Below are 21,765 nucleotides of genomic sequence, written 5' to 3' on the forward strand. Positions count from 1 at the left end.
AGGTCTCATGCTTTGTGGAAGAACAGCTGGGGCCTTACAGATTAGGAGTTGGCCATAAGCCACATGCACCCATGTTTGTTCAATAGTATAAAGGAACGGAACTGTCCCGTAGCTCTTTGAACTTCACCTTGGACCGTGATTCACGAGCGGTGCCGGGACCCCCAAGGCTCCTGACCAGCCATCGTTGCGGAGTTCCCGACAGGCCGCAGGCTGTGAGCTTTGTTGCATCTTATCATACTTCTCTCTTCTTCGTGAACTGTATTATGTTTCTTTTCTCTCAGTAAACGTTGTTTTATCTTTACTTCATTTGACTTGTCTCTTATTTAACATTCATCCAAATCCCGAACCTGGGTCTACTATTATCGATCCAAAACAGGGTCATATAACCCTCGCCCGCCACTGCATGGCGTTCAGGGTATGGGGTGTGGATGATGGTAATGGCTGAGCCAGTATCGATAAGCATAATCTGCTGTCTGCCCCCTTTTAAGACAACATGGACTACAGGGCTCCCACTACCATCACATCGGAACCTCACTTCCGACCAATCTTTGGGGGCCGAACCTTGTCACAGGATCGGTCCTTGAATGGGTCTCTCTAATGAGTGTGCATCGGCGATTGCATGCACCAGTAAATGATTTTGCATCCTCCCCATGGCAATTTGGGTTTGTATAATGGTTATCAATTGATCCAATCTTTGATCTGTCCCAGTGGGCTTGGATTCATCCCTCGGGAGGTATCTATGCGTTGCATCATGGTTCGGTGCTGGTCTGGATCTCCTGCAGTCGCTTGCTAGGTGGCCTATCTTCTTACAACTAAAGCACTGTCCCTTAAAGGGATAATTTCGAGATCCCTCCACCATTGACTGGTTTATTTGCAATGGGTGGTGACTTCCCCTTTAACTGGTCTTTTACCATCTTCCAGGCTCTTTGAGCGCTGGTCTCTATATCTCTCCACTGATTGGTGGGCCTCATGGCTTATCCCAGGGTGGTTTTAACTAAAGGGTGGAGTTGGGTCAGGAACATCGATTTAAATTGTTCCTGATTCTTTCCTACTGTAGCATTTGCAGGTGCCTGGTTCTGCGTGCTTTGATAGATATAGTACAGGCGATTACTGAAGGCTCCAGGGGTCTCTTCTGGGTGCTGCTTGGTCTGATTAAGCAGAACCACTAAGTTCAAGTTTCGGATCCCTAAATGCTTTAGGATCTCGGTCATGAGTGCATCGGCCACTGTGCCAAGTTGGAGGACTGAGTCTGGCAGATTATCTTTTAGGGAAGTGAAACAAGCCAAGAGGAGGACTTGTGTTTAGTCTCTCTCTTCCAACTCCTGAAATGTGCCCCCCTCCTATCAACTTCCAGTGGGTCATCCCCATCATTAATGGGCCCCAACTCGTGGCTACACGCCGTGGCGTCAGCACCAGATATGGTCTGTGAGTCGGTATGGTTACTCGTGATGTGTTCGTGCGCATTATATCGTGAAAAAGTGGTTACTACGGCTACAATTGGCTCTTGTGTCTCCAAGGTATCCCATTCTACACCACTATCCTGGGGATTATACTGACTTCCTTCCTCTTCCCAATCTGTCTCCCCCTCATCCCCTTCTGCTGTCTCTGTTACGGCTCCCCGTGTTACTGCGGATACCAGGGCCTGCTGCTCCCCTAACTTATTTTTTAGCCTCGCTATTTCTAGTTGGCACTGGGAGTGATCTGCCTCCCTATGTGGCTTCTTAATGACTTCCCTTAACGGCCCCCAGCATCTTCTATCTCTTGCTGGAGCCTCAAGTTTTCTATTTTGTATTTTTTTTAACTCTAATTTGTTTTCATTTGCTTCAAAATGGTTGCTGTGGCATTTAAGTTTGAGAGACTGTTGTTGCAGCAATGAAGCTGCCTGTTCAGCCCCTATTTCTAATTGCTTAATACTGTGGCTTAATTGGCCAATTTCTTGTCTTAAATGCAATATTGCACCCTCTTTTAACTACTTTACAAGTTGAAGGTCTTCTTCATTTTGTTGTTTTATACCTTCATTCTCTCTTTCTTTTAGTTGAATCTCTTTTACTTGCAATTCTTTCAAATCTTGTATCACTTTGGCATCCTGTCTCATTAATTCCTCATCTCTCCGGGCACACTAAAATGTGCTGAATGCCACGAGACTGTTTGTCTGTTTTGGCCTCAGCTCTCCCTTATCTACTCTCTCCTGGATAAGTTTCACCATCTCCACGAAGGACGCAGGTTGATCCTCATGGATGTGCCGTGCCTGTGCCTTTAACTCTTCTATGTCTTGTATCGGGAAATTTTTGGACAACTTCTCCTGATAAACTAGCTCAACATTTCTTTTCACTGTTGGCTTTCTGTTCATGAGCGATCCCTTCATCCTGTGTCTTTTGAATATAACTACTGATGGGTCCCCACTTAAACAGTTACAACTATTGAGATGACTGCTCCTTAAGATGCAATTTCTCCCGATCCGTTTAATCGTTTCAAGCTTATACTTCGCAACACAGATTAGAATTGCAACTCCCGAGATTTCCAATTTTTCAAAAGAATCATCAAAAAGCTGTCTCCAACAGGTGCCCACATTCTCCACCAATTGTAAGATTTCTAATTCTCTGGCATTAAATTTGACAGTGATACAATTATTTTAAAACAACTGGAACAGTTTATTAAACACACACACACACGCACATCCACCTTAGTTACAACAGATACAATGAGGTTATGATAAAGAGTGATATATGTTACTTCCCTTTGGCTGTCTGGTTCATGAGAGAGAGAAGAATCTTTGGCTGAGTTTTTATACCTCTCAAAGACGTTGTCCCTCACAAAGCCTCAGGATTGGACCTTGGTTCCAGGGCAGTTCCTTATTGGCTCTCCTCACACATGTGACTGTCTGGCCTGGCTCAGCCATCTCTTGATTAGATTAAATGCCTTTCCAATACACAAAACCCATGCGGCAGCTCTGTGGGCTTCCATTTTGTTTCTTACAAAACTCAGCCCGTGCTGGCAACCCATGGGCTTTCATTTTGTTTCAACACAAACAGGCCTTTCCTTATAATCTACACTTTTAACATTTATACATGCACAGAATCAATTTTAATCATTAATAAACCACTTTTATTCTTACACATCTCACAGCTTGCACATACTGCCAGTTATTCACCCATGACAGGCTTATCACATAAACAGATTGCATGACACTCACTGACACACTTGCCTTTCTGTGGCAGAACAAGTTGACACATAAAGAGAGGCAGCAGGAGCTGATCGGTGGGTCAGGCCCGGCTGCATCTCCTTACCCCGATGGAGGAGATGGTGGTCGCCATCATTGGAGCGGTGATCACTGCAGCCATGGCCAGCGGCGGGGCTGAAACCATCGGAGATGACGGTATCCTCGAACCTAATCCTCCTTCTCACATCCCACTGCCCCCTCATCCCACAATGTCCTTTGATTTAAAAGCTGCCGATGGTGCAAGCGTGTACCTTTTACTTTCCCTCCTCCTCGCACCACAAACCTATCGTGTGCCTTGTTCCTTCCCGACTTCAGTTTTATTAGGGCTGCCTTCATGCCAAGGGCAGTCACTCTAGCCCACCTCTGGAATTCAGCTCTTTCGTCCATGTTTGAACCAAGGCTGAAATGCTGTCTGGAGCCGAGTGGTCCTGATGGAGCCGACACTAGGCATTTAATGTCACTTGATAGCACTGTCAACAAACCTTCCATCGCTTTGCTGATGATTGGGAGTAGTCTGATGGGGCGCTAATTGCTGGATTGGATTTGTCCTGCCTTTTGTGAGCAGAATATACCTGGGCAGTTTTCCACTTTTTTGGGTGGATGCCAGTGTTGTAGCTGCACTGGAACCTCTTGGCTGGATGTGCAGCCACTTCAGGAGCACAAGTCTGCGGCACTATAGCCGGGATGTGGTCGAGACCCATAGTCTTTGCCATGTCCAGCGTGCTTAGCCGTTTCTTGATATCACCTGGAGTGATTCGATTTGGCTGAAGATCGGCATCTGTGATGGTGGGGACCGAGATTGATCATCCACTTGTCACTGCTGGCTGAAGATTGTCATTCATGGAGCCTCCTCCTCCCGTTAGTTGTTTAATTGTACACCTACATGTGCAACTAGATGTGGCAAGACTGCAGAGCTTTGACTGGATCGATTGATTGTTGGATCATTTAACACTGTCTATAGCATGCTGCTTCTGCTCTTTAGCACGCATGTAGTCCTGTGTTGTACCTTCCCCAGGTAAGCATCTCATGTTTTGGTATGGATGGTGCTGCTCCTGGCATGCTCTTCTGCAATCCTCATTAAACCAGGGTTGGTCTCCGGTTTTAATGGTAATGGTAGAGTGAGGGATATGCCGAGCCATGTGGTTACAGATTGTGGTGGAATATAATTCTGCTGCTGCTGGCCCACAGTGACTCATTGATGCGCAGTTTTCTGCTGTTAGATCTGTTCTGAATCTATCTCATTTAACACAGCTGAGGATGTCCTCAGTGTGAAGATGGGACTTGGTGATGGACACTGAAGTACATTTTGTGCCCTTGCTACCCTCAGTGCTGCTTCCAAGTGGTGTTGAACATGGAGGAGTATTGGTTCATCAGTGGAGGGAAGGTCGTAAGTCATAATCAGCAGGCGGTGTAGGAATAAAAGTGTTTAGTAATGATAACATTGATTCTGTATATATATAAATTTTAAACATGTAGATTATATGGAAAGGCTGCTGTGTTAAAATAAACAAAATGGATGAGTTTCCCAAGTTCATGTCAGCATGGCTTTGAAACTTGCCAAACCAGAAAAGATGTTAATTGGAAAGCCATTAACCTAATCAAGGAATGGCATGGCCCTCCAGACAGACACATGTATGAGGAGAAGCCAATCAGGAATGGCCTTGAAAATAATACCCAATCCTGAGGCTTTCTGAGAAACAATGGCCGTAAGGGCTATAATAATCCAAGCAAAGATTGCTGGGTCTTTCTTCTCCTTAGCACACGGCAAAGCAGGAACCTTCCTCTACAGACAAAGGAGCAGGACGTGTGCTTTGCCAGAGGGAAGTGGAATATACCTGTTTATACCTTTTTTATTGTAACATCATTGTATCTGTTGTAACTAAGTAGATCTGTAGGATAGCTGGGGACTGCTATTTCTCTGATAGATGTGCATGTGTGTGTGCTTAATAAACTATTCCAAATTGTTTTAAAAGAATCAGTCTTGCTGTCAATTTAATGCCAGAGATTTAGAAATCTGACAGCGGTTTCGCTGCCCATGATGCTATGGGACTGAGAAGACACAGGGCCACTGCCTCCTGAATACCACGGCGTGACCAGCTCTTTCCTGCTGGTGGGTGCTGATGAAGGAGTCTGGGATGTTGGCTGAAAGTTACATTTCTGTGCATATGACTAGGTCAGCTATTATCACAACACCCCATATGTTAGTGTGGGGGACTTTTCAGCGTTGTCTGGGCGGGGTGTACCTTTGTCGTGTCCGAGAACGATGCTCAGGTCGATCCATCTGGTTTTATTCCAAATATATTTTTCCATAGTTTGATACAATTGAGTGGCCCACTAGGTCATTTCACAGTCAAACTTATTGCTGTGTCTGTAGTCACATATAGGCCGGACTGAGTAAGGATGGTAGGTCCCCTTCCCTCAAGGCCCAGTTGAGTTTTTATGACAATCCGGTAGTTTAATTTTCACCATTACAAATACTAGATTTCTAGATCTTATCTTTGTATTCCAGATTGGTTTAATTGAATCAATTTTCATTCCCAAACTGCCATGATCGGATTTGATGTCATGTCTCTGGATCATCTGCCCAGGCCTCTGGAAAACTCATGCAGCAACATAACCACTGTGCTGCAATACCCTCTATGTGTGCATCAGTGTCTATACACACCCTGCCTGCAGGAACACTGCAGTGTATCATGTTTTGTGGGGCACACAGTGAGCTTGTTTTGTGAAGCATAAATGTTGAGTGGTGAGCTCAGTTACCTGGTGCAATGGAACCCATTCGCACAAGGCAAGATATATGCTGAACACATGGGTGTCATCTATTGTGCCCTGTACTCTTCGGAAACTTGCCACCTAGTAAAGGCTAGAGAGAGATATGAAGGAGAGATATGGTGAAAGGTTCGTGGGTATGTGGGCTTGAGGATTCAAAATGAGATTGGATTTTGGGGACTAGTGACCTTCTCCATTTGTTAGCAATCCATGTCCTCAGTTCCTGGGGCTAATGATGACACAGACCTGGAAATCCCCAGGGGGGATCTCCTGGTTTGTGCTGCAATGTCGGAGAGAGACCCCAGGACCACCCGAGAAATGGCGTGTGGCCATGTCCAGCCATATAGGTGGTTTCTCCAGCTGCCTGCCGACCTTCCACCCATTTTACAGTGGGAGAACTGCTGCCCAATTTCAGGCTCATTGTATTTTTCACCACTCGCTCTTTCAATGAAAGCCCATGAGCAATAATCGGATAATCATGTGACGGGGTTGTACAGGCTTTATTATAATATGTAAACGTACAAAGAAAGAAAGATTTGCATTTAGATAGCACCTTTCAGGATCACCGGATGTCTCAAAGCGCTTTGAAGCCAATGAAGTACTTTTTGAAGTGAAGTCGCTTTTGTAACGTAGGAAAGGTGGCAGCCAATTTGCACACAGCAAGCTCCCACAAACAGCAATTTGTTAATGACCAAACAATCTGTTTTGGTGATGTTGATTGAGGGATAAATATTGGCCAGTACACTGGGGATAGCGCCCTGCTCTTCTTCAAAATAGTGCCATGGGATCATTTACATCCACCTGAGAGAGCAAATGGGGCCTCGGTTTAATACCTCATCTGAAAGACGGTACCTCCATATAAATCATGATTACTGTAAAAGATTCAGCATCAGAATTGTACTTGAGACCATTTAGCCGCACAATACAGAAATATCTCACGCAATAACTGTAGTCAGATATTGTTCAATTCAATGTTCAACCATCAGATCATTCAAAATCGATCTGTTGCAGAATTGTGTGGAGTTTCAATAGGATGGTAAAGACACACTGTAAACAGAGTCAGTGATCTCCCATTACCGATTCACATGGAGAGGGAGTGGGATGATAAATAAGCAGAGACTGAGTTGCAATGCTAGAAAGGAAGCTCTGGTTTAAGGTGAGCTGCTTTCATTATTTAACTAATTTAACGATTGCACTGAATGGATATTTAATTGAAAGCTTCAACTGCTGTCTGAATTTGGTCTGGGTCACTGCATAAATACAGGTGTTGGTGCAGGAACTCAAAAGCTGCAGCATGTAGCCAGTTTGTTCAGTGATATATGCAGGATCATGGGGACCTGTGTAATCATAAATGTCAGTAATTCGCCAATAAAAGAAATATAGAACATTTGTCATCCATAACAGTATAAAGCTTCCAGATATCGTGAAGAGTAAAATGATGGATTTCCTTCGGTTCTCCATCGCTGGGTCATTGTGATTCTCACTATTGCTGTTGCCCAGTAGTCTCCTGCGGACTCTGCTGGCCACTAAAATGTGTCTGACAGTCAGAGCATTGAGCAATGAAATCAGAACAAATGGAAGGAAAGGGGTTAAAATAACACTGAGGCAGTCAAATGCTACCCATGCAGCATTGGTGTGAAAGCTGGGTGATGTGGTGTAGCCCCAGGGTACATTGTCAATTATATAGTCAGGTTTATATATAAAGTACCAAGGCACGTTTTTCAAGCAGAATAGTACACTCACTGACGCTATAACCACAGCCGCAGTTTGTACTGTGCAATATTTTGTTTTCAGTTTCTGGCAACAAATTGCGACAAATCGATCAAAGGTGAAAGTGACGGTGAACCAGACTGAAATGTCTGTGGCTGCAGAAAGCAGGACATGTGAGACAGAACCTGCAGGAGTGGTGTCCAGGTAAGTACCTGGGAAGTGAAAAGGAATAACGGTAAACAGTATCACGTCAGTGAAAACGACCAGCAGATCTGCCACTGCCATGGCCACCAGGTAACGGGTGATACATTTGGAGAGACCACACTTTCCTCGGGACAGGATCAGAATGGCCACTGAGTTAACTGGAATAAATAGAGAAAACAAGGTAATTATACATAGACATCCCAGAGAGCAAGGCAAGAAATAGGAGCAGGAGTAGGCTTGCTCCGCCACTCAATAAGATTATGGCTGATCTTTTACCTCAATCTACCTTCCCCATATCTTTGACTTCTACCCGAGGTTAATGCTTTTATCATTAAAGATTTCCTCTGCACCAACTCTTTCAACATTCTGTGGTGCTCTGAAAGTCACAGAGATGCCCTTTTGGGAATTCCTCCCTGAGGGTTCCTGGTCTTTGCTGAGAATCCTAGGGAGCAAGGGAATTACATCGGGACATAGGAACTTTAGAAGCGGAGTCAGCCATTCAGCCCTTCGAGCTTGTTCCGCCATTCAATTAGATCATTGATGCTCTGTATCTTAACTCCATTTAGCTGCCTTGGTTCCGTAACCTTCAACACCCTCGCCTAACAAAAATCTATCAATCTCAGTTTTGAACTTTTCAATTTACCCCCAGCCTCAACAGCTTTTTGGAGGTGGGGTGGGGAGTTCCAGATTTTCACTACCCTTTGTGTGAACAAGTACTTCCTGACATCACCCCTGAACTGCCTCGCTGTCATTTTGATGTTATGCACCCTTATTCTGAACTCACCCTCCAGAGGTAATAGTTTCTCTCTATCGACCCTATCAACTCCTTTATTCATCTTAAACACCCCAATGAGATCACCCCTTAATCTTCCATACACGAGGGAATAAAAGTCTCGTGTATGCAACCTGTCCTCATAGTTTAACCGTTGCAGCCCCAGTATTATTCTGGTGAATCTGCGCTGCACCCACTCCCAGGCTAATATATCCTTCCAATCTTGAGATAAAGGCCATCATTCCATTGACCTCTTTAATTATTTTTTGTAGATGTCCAGGAGCTATTAGCGATTCGTGTATTTTGACCCCAAATTCTCTCTTCTCATCCACAGTTCCTTGCTTCTCGCCATTTAGAAAATACTCTGATCTGTCTTACTTAGGTCCCAAGTGGATGGATTCACACTTCCCCACATTGAACTCCATCTGCCACAGTTTTGTCCACTCTCTCAATCAGTCAATGTCCTTTTGCAACTTTCTGTTGCCATCTAACTTGATGGCATTTATTTCAGGAGGTAACACAGAAGATCGATGAGGGCACTGCCTTTGATGCAATCTACATGGACTTTTGCAAGGCTTTTGATAAGGTCCCACATGGCAGGCTGATAAAAAAGTAAAAACCTACAGGATCCAAGGGAGAGTGGCAAATTGAATGCAAAATTAACTCACTGGTAGGAAGCAAAGGGTAATGGTTGACGGGTGCTTTTACGACTGGAAGGCTGTTTCCAGTGGGGTTCCACAGGGCTCAGTATTCGGCCCCTTGCTTTTGGAAATATATATTAGTGATTTAGACTTAAATGTAGGGGGCATGATAAAGAAATTTGCAGATGACACAAAAATTAGCCGTGTGGTTGACAGTGAGGAGGAAAGATTTAGCCTGCAAGAAGATATCGAAGAAGTGGTCAGTTAGGCAGAAAAGTGGAAAATGGAATTCTATCTGGGAAAGTGTGAGGTAATACATTTGGGAAGGGGCAACAAGGCAAGGGAATGCACAATAAATGGAAGGATACTGAGAGGTGTAGAGGAACAGAGGGACATTGGAGTTTATGTCCACAGATCGTTAAAGGTATCAGGACAGGTCGATAACGTAGTTAAAAAGGCATGCGAAATGCTTTACTTTATTAGCCAAGGCATAGAATATAAGAGACGGGAAGTTATACTAGGACTCTATACAACATTAGTTAGGCCACAGCTTGAGTACTGCATGCAGTTCTGGTCACCACATTACAGGAAGGATGTGATTGCACTCGAGAGGGTGCAGAGGAGATTTACGAGGATGTTGCCAGGACTGGAAAATATTATCTAGGAGGAAAGATTAGATAGGCTGTGGTTGTTTACTTTGGAACAGAGTGGCTGAGGGGAGACCTTATTGAGGTGTATAAAATTATGAGAGGCCTTGATAGAGTGGATAGGAAGGATGTATTTCCCTCAGCAGAGGGGTCAATAACCAGGGGGCATAGATTTAAAGTAGTTAGTAGAAGGATTAAAGGGAAGAAGAGGGGGGAGAAAATCACCCAGAAGGCTGGTGGAGGTCTGGAGCTCATTGCCTGAAAGGTTGGTAGAGGCAGAATCCCTTATCACATTTAAAAAGTAGTTGAACATAAGAGAACATAAGAGAAAATGAGAATTAGGAGCAGGAGTAGGCCATTCGACCTCTCGAGCCATGAATCCAGAGTGCAAAGGAATTACAGATAGAGATGAATGTATGTGGAATTTAATACTCACAAGCTTCACTGACCACAAATACAATGCAATTCAATCTTTTAAACTGTGTCAGTAACTTGTTCTGAAAATATATGTCAAACATCATTCATTACCTTGGAAATTAGTAAATAAATGAATTGCATGAAACCTAAGAAAAGTGGAAAAGAGCAGATGAGGGCCCGCTGTAAGCTGAAGAAGGTGAACATCAGAATTCATTCAGATTTTTCTGCAGTGACAGAGTTGAGAGTGTGTGAGGGAGCAGGAAGCTGGGGTGATGGAAGAATTGGTGTTGGTTGATGATTGGTGAGTAGTTTTTCTTTTTCTCTTCGATAACAGTGAGTAAACTTTAGCATTGTTGTTGCTTATCTAAGGGCTAAGTCATGGCAGGACAGCTTGGTCATGTGTTATGCTCCTCCTGTACCATGTGGGAACTCAGGGATGACTCCAGTGTCCCTGACAACTACGTGAGCGGGAAGTGTATCCGCCTCCAGCTCCTGACGGACCGCGTTGCGGAGTTGGAGCTGAGGGTGGATTCACTCTGGAGCATCCACGATGCTGAGAATGACGTGAGTAGCACATGTAGCGAGTTGGTCGTACCGCAGGGAAAGGGTCCACAGCCAGAAAGGGAATGGAAGACCACCAGGAAGAGCAGTGCAAGGAAGGTAGTGCAGGGGTCCCCTGTGGTCATCCCCCTGCAAAACAGATACACTGCTTTGGGTACTGTTGGGGGGGATGACTCATCAGGGGAGGGCAGCAGCAGCCAAGTTTATGGCACCGTGGCTAGCTCTGCTGCACAGGAGGGCAGGAAAAAGAGTGAGAGAGTGATAGTGATAGGGGATTCAATTGTAAGTGGAATAGATAGGCGTTTCTGCAGCCGCAAACGAGACTCCAGGATGGTATGTTGCCTCCCTGGTGCAAGGGTCAAGGATGTCTCGGAGCGGGTGCAGGACACTCTAAAAAGGGAGAGAGATCAGCCAGTTGTCGTGGTGCACATTGGTACCAACGACATAGGTTAAAAAAAGGGATGAGGTCCTACGAAACGAATTTAAGGAGCTAGGAGCTAAATTAAAAAGTAGGACCTCAAAAGTAGTAATCTCAGGATTGCTACCAGTGCCACGTGATAGTCAGAGTAGGAATCGCAGGATAGCGCAGATGAATACGTGGCTTGAGCAGTGGTGCAGCAGGGAGGGATTCAAATTCTTGGGGCATTGGAACCGGTTCTGGGGGAGGTGGGACCAGTACAAACCGGATGGTCTGCACCTGGGCAGGACCAGAACCAATGTCCTAGGGGGAGTGTTGGCTAGTGCTGTTGGGGAGGAGTTAAATTAATATGGCAGGGGGATGGGAACCAATGCAGGGAGACAGAGGGAAACAAAAAGGAGACAAAAGCAAAAGACAGAAAGGAGATGAGGAAAAGTGGAGGGCAGAGAAACCCAAGGCAAAGAACAAAAAGGGCCAATGTACAGCAAAATTCTAAAAGGACAAAGGGTGTTAAAAAAACAAGCCTGAAGGCGTTGTGTCTTAATGCAAGAAGTATCCGTAATAAGGTGGATGAATTAACTGTGCAAATAGATGTTAACAAATATGATGTGATTGGGATTACAGAGTCGTGGCTCCAGGATGATCAGGGCTGGGAACTCGACATCCAGGGGTATTCAACATTCAGGAAGGATAGAATAAAAGGAAAAGAAGGTGGGGTAGCATTGCTGGTTAAGGAGGAGATTAATGCAATAGTTAGGAAGGACATTAGCTTGGATGATGTGGAATCTATATGGGTAGAGCTGCAGAACACCAAAGGGCAAAAAACGCTAGTGGGAGTTGTGTACAGACCTCCAAACAGCAGTAGTGATGTTGGGGAGGGCATCAAACAGGAAATTAGGGGTGCATGCAATAAAGGTGCAGCAGTTATAATGGGTTACTTTAATATGCACATAGGTTGGGCTAGCCAAACTGGAAGCAATACGGTGGAGGAGGATTTCCTGGAGTGCATAAGGGATGGTTTTCTAGACTAATATGTCGAGGAACCAACTAAGGGGGAGACCATCTTAGACTGGGTGTTGTGTAATGAGAGAGGATTAATTAGCAATCTCATTGTGCGAGGCCCCTTGGGGAAGAGTGACCATAATATGGTGGAATTCTGCATTAGGATGCAGAATGAAACAGTTAATTCAGAGACCATGGTCCAGAACTTAAAGAAGGCTAACTTTGAAGGTATGAGGCGTGAATTGGCTAGGATAGATTGGCGAATGATACATAAGGGGTTGACTGTGGATGGGCAATGGCAGACATTTAGAGACCGCATGGATGAACGACAACAATTGTACATTCCTGTCTGTCGTAAAAATAAAAAAGGGAAGGTGGCTCAACCGTGGCTATCAAGGGAAATCAGGGATAGTATTAAAGCCAAGGAAGTGGCATACAAATTGGCCAGAAATAGCAGCGAACCCGGGGACTGGGAGAAATTTAGAACTCAGCAGAGGAGGACAAAGGGTTTGATTAGGGCAGGAAAAATGGAGTACGAGAAGAAGCTTGCAGGGAACATTAAGACGGATTGCAAAAGTTTCTATAGATATGTAAAGAGAAAAAGGTTAGTAAAGACAAACGTAGGTCCCCTTCAGTCAGAATCAGGGGAAGTCATAACGGGGAACAAAGAAATGGCGGACCAATTGAACCAATAGTTTGGTTCGGTATTCACTAAGGAGGATACAAACAACCTTCCGGATATAAAAGGGGTCAGAGGATCTAGTAAGGAGGAGGTACTGAGGGAAATCCTTATTTCGGGAAATTGTGTTGGGGAAATTGATGGGATTGAAGGCCGATAAATCCCCAGGGCCTGATGGACTATATTCCAGAGTACTTAAGGAGGTGGCCCTGGAAATAGTGGATGCATTGACAGTCAATTTCCAACATTCCATTTACTCTGGATCAGTTCCTATGGAGTGGAGGGGAGCCAATGTAACCCCACTTTTTAAAAAAGGAGGGAGAGAGAAAACAGGGTATTATAGACCGGTCAGCCTGACATCAGTAGTGGGTAAAATGATGGAATCAATTATTAAGGATGTCATAGCAGTGCATTTGGAAAGAGATGACATGATAGGTCCAAGTCAGCATGGATTTGTGAAAGGGAAATCATGCTTGACAAATCTTCTGGAATTTTTTGAGGATGTTTCCAGTCGTGTGGACAAGGGAGAACCTGTTGATGTGGTATATTTGGACTTTCAGAAGGCTTTCGACAAGGTCCCACACAAGAGATTAATGTGCAAAGTTAAAGCACATGGGATTGGGGGTAGTGTGCTGACATGGATTGAGAACTGGTTGTCAGACAGGAAGCAAAGAGTAGGAGTAAATGGGGACTTTTCAGAATGGCAGGCAGTGACTAGTGGGGTACTGCAAGGTTCTGTGCTGGGGCCCCAGCTGTTTACACTGTACATTAATGATTTAGACGCGGGGATTAAATGTAGTATCTCCAAATTTGCGGATGACATTAAGTTGGGTGGCAGTGTGAGCTGCGAGGAGGATGCTATGAGGCTGCAGAGTGACTTGGATAGGTTAGGTGAGTGGGCAAATGCATGGCAGATGAGGTACAATGTGGATAAATGTGAGGTTATACACTTTGGTGGTAAAAACAGAGAGACAGACTATTATCTGAATGGTGACAGATTAGGAAAAGGGGAGGTGCAACGAGACCTGGGTGTCATGGTACATCAGTCATTGAAGGTTGGCATGCAGGTACAGCAGGCGGTTAAGAAAGCAAATGGCATGTTGGCCTTCATAGCGAGGGGATTTGAGTACAGGAGCAGGGAGGTGTTGCTACAGTTGTACAGGGCCTTGGTGAGGCCACACCTGGAATATTGTGTACAGTTTTGTTCTCCTAACCTGAGGAAGGACATTCTTGCTATTGAGGGAGTGCAGCGAAGGTTCACCAGACTGATTCCCGGGATGGCGGGACTGACCTATCAAGAAAGACTGGATCAACTGGGCTTGTATTCACTGGAGTTCAGAAGAATGAGAGGGGACCTCATAGAAACGTTTAAAATTCTGACGGGGTTAGACAGGTTAGATGCAGGAAGAATGTTCCCAATGTTGGGGAAGTCCAGAACCAGGGGACACAGTCTACGGTTAAGGTGTAAGCCATTTAGGACCGAGATGAGGAGAAACTTCTTCACCCAGAGAGTGGTGAAACTGTGGAATTCTCTGCCACAGAAAGTTGTTGAGGCCAATTCACTAAATATATTCATAAAGGAGTTAGATGAAGTCCTTACTACTCGGGGGATCAAGGGGTATAGCGAGAAAGCAGGAAGGGGGTACTGAAGTTGCATGTTCAGCCATGAACTCATTGAATGGCGGTGCAGGCTAGAAGGGCTGAATGGCCGACTCCTGCACCTATATTCTATGTCTAACTCGAGTTCTGAAAATGAACGGGTCCTGAGAAAGCCGACAAATCCCCTGGACCTGCTGGCCTGCACCCATGGGTTTTAAAAGAGGTGGCTGCGGAGATAGTGGATGCATTGGCTTTGATCTTCCAGAGTTCTCTAGATTCTAGAATGGTTCCTGTGGATTGGAAATAGCCCTGCTGTTCAAGATAGGAGGGAGAGAGAAAACAGGGAGCTATAGGTCAGTTAGCATGAAATCAGAAGAAGGGAAAATGCGAGAATCTATTATGAGGGACACAGCACTTAAAAAATCATAATATGATTCGGCATTGGCACCACAGTTTTATGAAAGGGAGATTGTGTTTGACAAATCTATTAGAGTTTTTTGAGGGTGTAACTGATGGGGTAGAAAAGTGGGAACCAGTGGATATGGTATGTTTGGATTCTCAGAAGGCATTCAATAAGGTGCCATAAGAAATAGGAGCAGGAGTAGGCCATCTGGTCCCTCGAGCCTGCTCCGCCATTTAATAAGATCATGGCTGATCTGATTCTGACCTCAACTCCACTTCCCCACCCACTCCCCATAACCCTTGACTCCCTTATCGCTCAAAAATCTGTCCATCTCCACCTTAAATATATTCAATGACCCAGCCTCCACAGCTGGGTCATCGCCTTACCCTTCCATCTCTATTGTAGTTTATTTAACTGAACAGATTTCACATTTTGAAATATCACATCATCTACGTATAGTTTTTAACCTGTACCATGGCTCTTAATTTAAATCAATTCACAAGTTTAGAAGAAAGAGAGAAATAGAGAAATATTCACCAGCCAATCACTTGCCTGCTTTCCTGTGATGTCACACTTTGATTTTTTTTTTCTCTCTCCCCTCACAGGTCCGTCCGTTGGTGAAGCTCCGAGCTCCCAAATGTTGTCCTCCACTGCTCCCAGCTCCCAGCTTTTATCCTCCGTTGCTCCTAGCTCCCAGCTTTTATCTCCCGCTGCTCCCAGCTCCCAGCTTTTATCCCCCGCTGTTCCCAGCTCCCAGCTTTTATCCCCCGCTGCTCCCAGCTCCCAGCTTTTATCCCCCGCTGCTCCCAGCTCCCAGCTTTTATCCCCTGCTGCTCCCAAATCCCAGCTTTTATCCCCCGCTGTTCCCAGTTCCCAGCTTTTATCCCCCGCTGCTCCCAGCTCCCAGCTTTTATCCCCCGCTGTTCCCAGCTCCCAGCTTTTATACCCCGCTGTTCCCAGCTCCCAGCTTTTATCCCCCGCTACTCCCAAATCCCACCTTTTATCCCCCGCTGTTCCCAGCTCCCAGCTTTTATCCTCCAATACTCCCAAATCCCACCTTTTAACCCCCGCTGTTCCCAGCTCCCAGCTTTTATCTCCTACTGTTCTCAGCTCCCAACTTTTATCCCCCGCTGCTCCCAGCTCCCAGCTTTTATCCCCCACTGTTCCCAGCTCCCAGCTTTTATCCCCCGCTACTCCAAAATCCCACCTTTTATCCCCCGCTGCTCCCAGCTCCCAGCTTTTATCCTCCGCTGCTCCCAGCTCCCAGCTTTTATCTCCCACTGTTCGCTGCTCCCAGCTTTTATCCCCCGCTGTTCCCAGCTCCCAGCTTTATCCCCCGCTACTCCCAAATCCCAGCTTTTATCCCCCGCTGCTCCCAGCTCCCAGCTTTTATCCCCCGCTGTTCCCAGCTCCCAGCTTTTATCCCCCGCTGTTCCCAGCTCCCAGCCTTTATCCCCCGCTACTCCCAAATCCCAGCTTTTATCCCCCGCTGCTCCCAGCTCCCAGCTTTTATCCCCCGCTACTCCCAAATCCCACCTTTTATCCCCCACTGCTCCCAGCTCCCAGCTTTTATCCTCCGCTGTTCCCAGCTCCCAGCTTTTATCCTCCGCTGCTCCCAGCTCCCAGCTTTTATCCCCCGCTGTTCGCAGCTCCCAGCTTTTATCCCCCACTGTTCCCAGCTCCCAGCTTTTATCCCCCGCTACTCCCAAATCCCACCTTTTATCCCCCGCTACTCCCAGCTCCCACCTTTTATCCCCCGCTGCTCCCAGCTCCCAGCTTTTATCCCCCGCTGCTCCCAGCTCCCAGCTTTTATCCTCCGCTGTTCCCAGCTCCCAGCTTTTATCCTCCGCTGCTCCCAGCTCCCAGCTTTTATCCCCCGCTGTTCCCAGCTCCCAGCCTTTATCCCCCGCTACTCCCAAATCCCAGCTTTTATCCCCCGCTGCTCCCAGCTCCCAGCTTTTATCCCCCGCTGCTCTCAGCTCCCAGCTTTTATCCCCCGCTGCTCCCAGCTCCCAGCTTTTATCCCCCGCTACTCCCAAATACCACCTTTTATCCCCCGCTGCTCCCAGCTCCCAGCTTTTATCCTCCGCTGTTCCCAGCTCCCAGCTTTTATCCTCCGCTGCTCCCAGCTCCCAGCTTTTATCCCCTGCTGTTCCCAGCTCCCAACTTTTATCCCTCACTGCTCCCAGCTCCCAGCTTTTATCTCCCACTGGTCTCACACTGATGCTGGCGCTGTTTTATCACCTGCATGTAAGAGATTTAGGCTCATGGGATTGGGAGTAGCATGAATCTAAAGCAATGATTTAGATGATGGGACCAAGTGTAATGTATCCAAGGGTTCTGGCTACAAAGTTAGGTGGGCAAGTGAGGGGGCTGCATTTGGATATAGAAAGTGCAATTGGAGTAGAAGAGGGAAAATGTGAAATGATCCAATTTGAAAAGAAGAATAGAAAAGTCGAGTATTTTTTTGAAAGGTGGGAGACTAGAAAATGTTGGTATTCAGTTGGATTTGGGTGTCATTGCACACAAATCTCAGAAAGTTAACTTGCAGAAACAGCAAACAGTTATGAAGGCAAATAGTATGTCAGCATTTATTGCAAGGAGGTTGGAGGACAAGAGTAAGGAAAGCTTGTTGCAATTGTACAGGGCTTTGGTGAGACCACACCTGGATTATTGTGCATAGTTTTGGTCTCCTTATCCAAGGAAAGATATATTTGCCTTAGAGGGAGTGCAACAAAGATTCATTAGATTGATTCGAGGGATGAGAAGGTTGTCCTATGAGGAGAAATTGAGTAGAATGGGTTTATATTCTCTGGAGATCAGTAGAATGAGAGGGAAAATAGTTATTGGACCCAAAATGGGGTTATTTTAAGAAATAGCTATTAAATACAAAAATTCTGAAAGAACAGAAATGATAAAATGCAACTGTGAACAGATGACAAGAATGTCAGCAAGGTAAGATAACAAATATCGAGACAGATGGCCTCTCGGCCAAAACACAAGAGTGAGAAGAGGGTTGCAAAATGCAAGACAGCACAGGATGTTAAGAAATCATGGGACTGCTCTGGAGAAGACCGGATATCCAGACAGCATGGAACCCTCAAAAACATAAGGCATTTTCCCAGAAAGATAAGAGAAAAGGCCTTGTCAGCTAGGAAAGGGAGGAACAATTAGATCATAGTTGAGGGACAAAATGATTGACACCAGGCAATCACCACCCCACCGAAATAGAGTATAAAGATAGAAGGCCGAGAGTGAAATGGTCAGTCAGCGAGGGGCAAAGGCTTCCTTGGGGTGGACAAATGCTGGTGAATAACTCAACACCCTGATCAAGTTTATCCCCCGGGATAGATCCATGCTGGTGAATAACCTAACATCCCCAACAGCTCGAGGGACGGACCAGGAGATGTGACTGCTGAACTGAGACCTCTGCGCTGTCTCATTGGGCATCTAACCCTCTGTCAGCCCATCCATCCGTCCGGTCATGGCATTCCGCTTCGGGGGTCATACATCGCTCTTTGTTACAGGTTGTATATCTATTATACTTATCCTAACTACATGTAATATCTGATTATGCTTTAAACTGTAGATCCTTAATAAAATACCTTAAAACTCCTAAGCCCCATTAGGTATCTGTGTGTGACCTGTGATCCTAAATCTTACATGATCACATTGTAATGTATAAAATTCCTTGAGGGCTATATAGGGTAGATGCTCGGAGGCTGCTTCATCTGGCTGCAGAGGCTAGTACTCGGGGCTGTAGTCTCAGGGTCATGGGCCAGGCATTAAGAACTGAGAGGAGGAGAAATGTCTTCAATTAGAGCATTGTGAATCTTTGTAATTCTTTACCACAAAGAGCTGTGGATGCTCAGTCGTTGAGTATATTTAAGGAAGTTCAACAGATTTTTGGGCATTAAGTGAATCAAGAGATATGGGGATAGGGCAGGAATGTGGAGTTGAGGTCGGAGATCAGCCATGACCTTATTGAATGATGGAGCAGGCTTGAGGGGCCAAATGGCCTACTCCTGCTCCTATTTCTTATGTTCTTAGGTATTAAACAGAATTTTAAAGTTCAAAGAAATGATACATTTCAAAATAACATGAATAAATTTACATGTCAAAAGTAAGTTGCTTGCATTAAATGGTTTGTTGGCTTACCAGGAACTCCAATAACTGCAAGAACAGGGTAGTAAATGTCTTCTATCTGATGGAGTGTTGTTGGTTCACGCATTTTCCGTGAGGTGTGATGGTTTCTGTAGATGCCGGAAGCAACAACTCTGCCTGATTACATGATACATCGAGAGGAGCCTCGTATTTATACAGGAGGGAAATCTCCAGTGAGATAATTCAGTTACATCATTTTTAATATTACTTACAGTTCATGGAACAAACAAGTGGAGACAATCATGTGATTATAATTAACTGGGGCTTACACAGTCTCAAAACAAGATATTCCATAGAAAATATCTGTGAATATGATCCTGTTAGAAGAGTATTATTCACCCATCAAACATAGGCAGTTTCATCTATGGTATTAATATTATCTATGGACCATGTCCTATTAATTCACTATTAAACGTCTGTGATTTTTAGACAGTTTTTCAAGTATTTGTCTAGTGTATTTGACATTGAAAGAGTTAAAAAAAAAACCTCCTTATTTTCTATGCTTTGAAATCTATGAGCTTAGGTATTAAAAAAGTCTAAACTTCTTCTAACCTCTTTTTGTATTGAGATTATAAATCATACAGGACGTACACATTATAGATGATGATACCTGTGGACACCTGCGTGTTGGGACAACAACTTGCCTTTATACACCCACCTATAATATACAACACTGTCCCAAGGTGCCTCACAGAGACATAAAGAAGATGGCACTCAGCAAAGGAATGAGAGATGAGGACGGGTGACCAAATGCATGTGTTTTAAAGAGGGTCTATGCCTTTGTCACTTCTATTCACAAGTACTCCAATGTTCCCCCAGCTGGCCTCCTGTGCTCCACGTTCTACAAACGTCAGCTCATCCAAAACTCTGCAGCACGGACCCTACCCAACACCAAGTCCCAGGCACCTATGACCCCTGCCTCTGTTGACCTCCATTGATCTCTGGTACTCCAATGGTTTAAATTGAAAATGATCATCCCCATATTTAAATCCCTTTGCAGCTTTACCAGTCCCCATCTCTGTAACCTCATACAACCCTTCCAACCCATCCCACAATGGGCCTTTTCTCTGACTCTGGTCTTTTGTACATCCCTCTCCCTTTAAACCACCATTGGTGGCCGAGCCTTCAGTCACCATTGCCCTAACCCCTCCGCATCTCTACTTCCCTCTCTGCCTTCCTTAAAATCCATTTCTTTGACCAAGCTTTTTGTCACCCCTCTGAATTTCTCCAACTTTATTCAGGTTTAATTTCTGTTTGATTACACCTCGTGAGCATGTTTTTCTATGTTCAAGGTGTTGTATAAATGACGTTGTTTAAGTGATTATTGTTATGTTAAGTGTCTGCTTTGGCTCATTGGTAGTACTCTCATCTTTCAGTCAGAAGGTTGTGGGTTCAAACCCCACTTTAGAACTTGAGCACAAAATCCAGGCTTGTATTGCTGTACAGTACTGAGGGAGAGCTGCACTGCCAGAGGTGCTGTCTTTCAGATGTGATGAGAAACCGAGCCCCTGTCTGCCGTCTCAGGTGCATGTAAAAGAACCCATGGCATCTTTTCAAGAGCAGCAGCGAAGTTAAAGAAATGCACTTGCATTCATACAGTAGTTTTCATCACCTCGGGTGTCCCAAAGCGATTTAAATATAATTAAGTGCTCCCCTGCTATTATTTGCATTCTCCTAGCATCCTGACCAGTCTTTATGACTCAACCAATAGCAGTGAAAAATGATTTGGGGCTAAAGTTGATTTCCACTGAAAACGCGTGCAGGGATCACGATGTGAAGTTAACATGCGCTCCTTGCATTGGATGCAGGCAGGATGCTAACTTTGTGCTGCCTGCTCATTTACATGATTGCTGAGTGGAGCCAGCGATAACTGTGCTGTTGAGTGACTACACGTCTCAGCAGGGGGCCCAAGATTGGTCGAGGTCAGCACTACTTCAAGCCGGTCTGTGCTAATTAAAGCCAGACTGCACCTCTGAAAAGGGTGGTGCATTCTGGCTGAAGCAGATGCTGGAACCATTTGTGGAAGATAGTTTGAGTAGCAAGAAAAGTGAATTGTGGTGCAAATGGTGGAAAAGCCTTCACTGACATTGCACTGGAGGACTTGGTGGAGGAGGTGCAGAGGATGAGAGAGGTCCTCGATGCACAGGGTTCAGGTGGTCCTACAGATAAACTCTGCAAAGTCAATGGGAGCAGATTGCCATGGTGGTCGATGGCAGGAGTCAAATCCCAAGGACCTGGATGCAATGCTGCAAGAAGTTCAATAACCTCACACGAGTGGTCAAGGTCAGTGAATTCATCTTCAAGTGCCATATCCTACCAACTGCACCACCAGCCTCAGCCATTGCTCAATGTTACACACCCCCATCACTCGCCCACCACCAATCCCCAACAATCAAGACTCATACCTCACATTATAGCTTCACCTCACCCTCACAAACTTAACACTGCTGCAGCTCACACCCACATCTCACAGCTTGCACAAACTGCCAGTTATTCACCCATGACAGGCTTATCACCTAAACAGATTGCACGACACTCACTGACACACTTGCCTTTCTG

At 45.3% G+C, this 21,765-nt stretch overlaps 1 protein-coding gene across 1 annotated transcript; it reads right to left on the reverse strand.

Moving 5' to 3' along the window:
• Window positions 1–7,159: 7,159 nt before the first annotated feature.
• On the reverse strand, window positions 7,160–19,273 carry LOC139262249 (probable G-protein coupled receptor 139). The gene is made up of 2 exons (XM_070877394.1): window positions 19,201–19,273; window positions 7,160–8,061 (listed from the first exon to the last, which is right to left on the reverse strand). Exons 1-2 carry the CDS (start codon window positions 19,271–19,273, stop codon window positions 7,160–7,162), a joined length of 975 nt encoding a protein of 324 aa, XP_070733495.1.
• Between the last annotated feature and the right edge of the window lie 2,492 nt (window positions 19,274–21,765).

The sequence above is a fragment of the Pristiophorus japonicus genome, chromosome 4 (genome assembly GCF_044704955.1).
Source record: "Pristiophorus japonicus isolate sPriJap1 chromosome 4, sPriJap1.hap1, whole genome shotgun sequence".
Taxonomy (NCBI): domain Eukaryota; kingdom Metazoa; phylum Chordata; class Chondrichthyes; family Pristiophoridae; genus Pristiophorus; species Pristiophorus japonicus.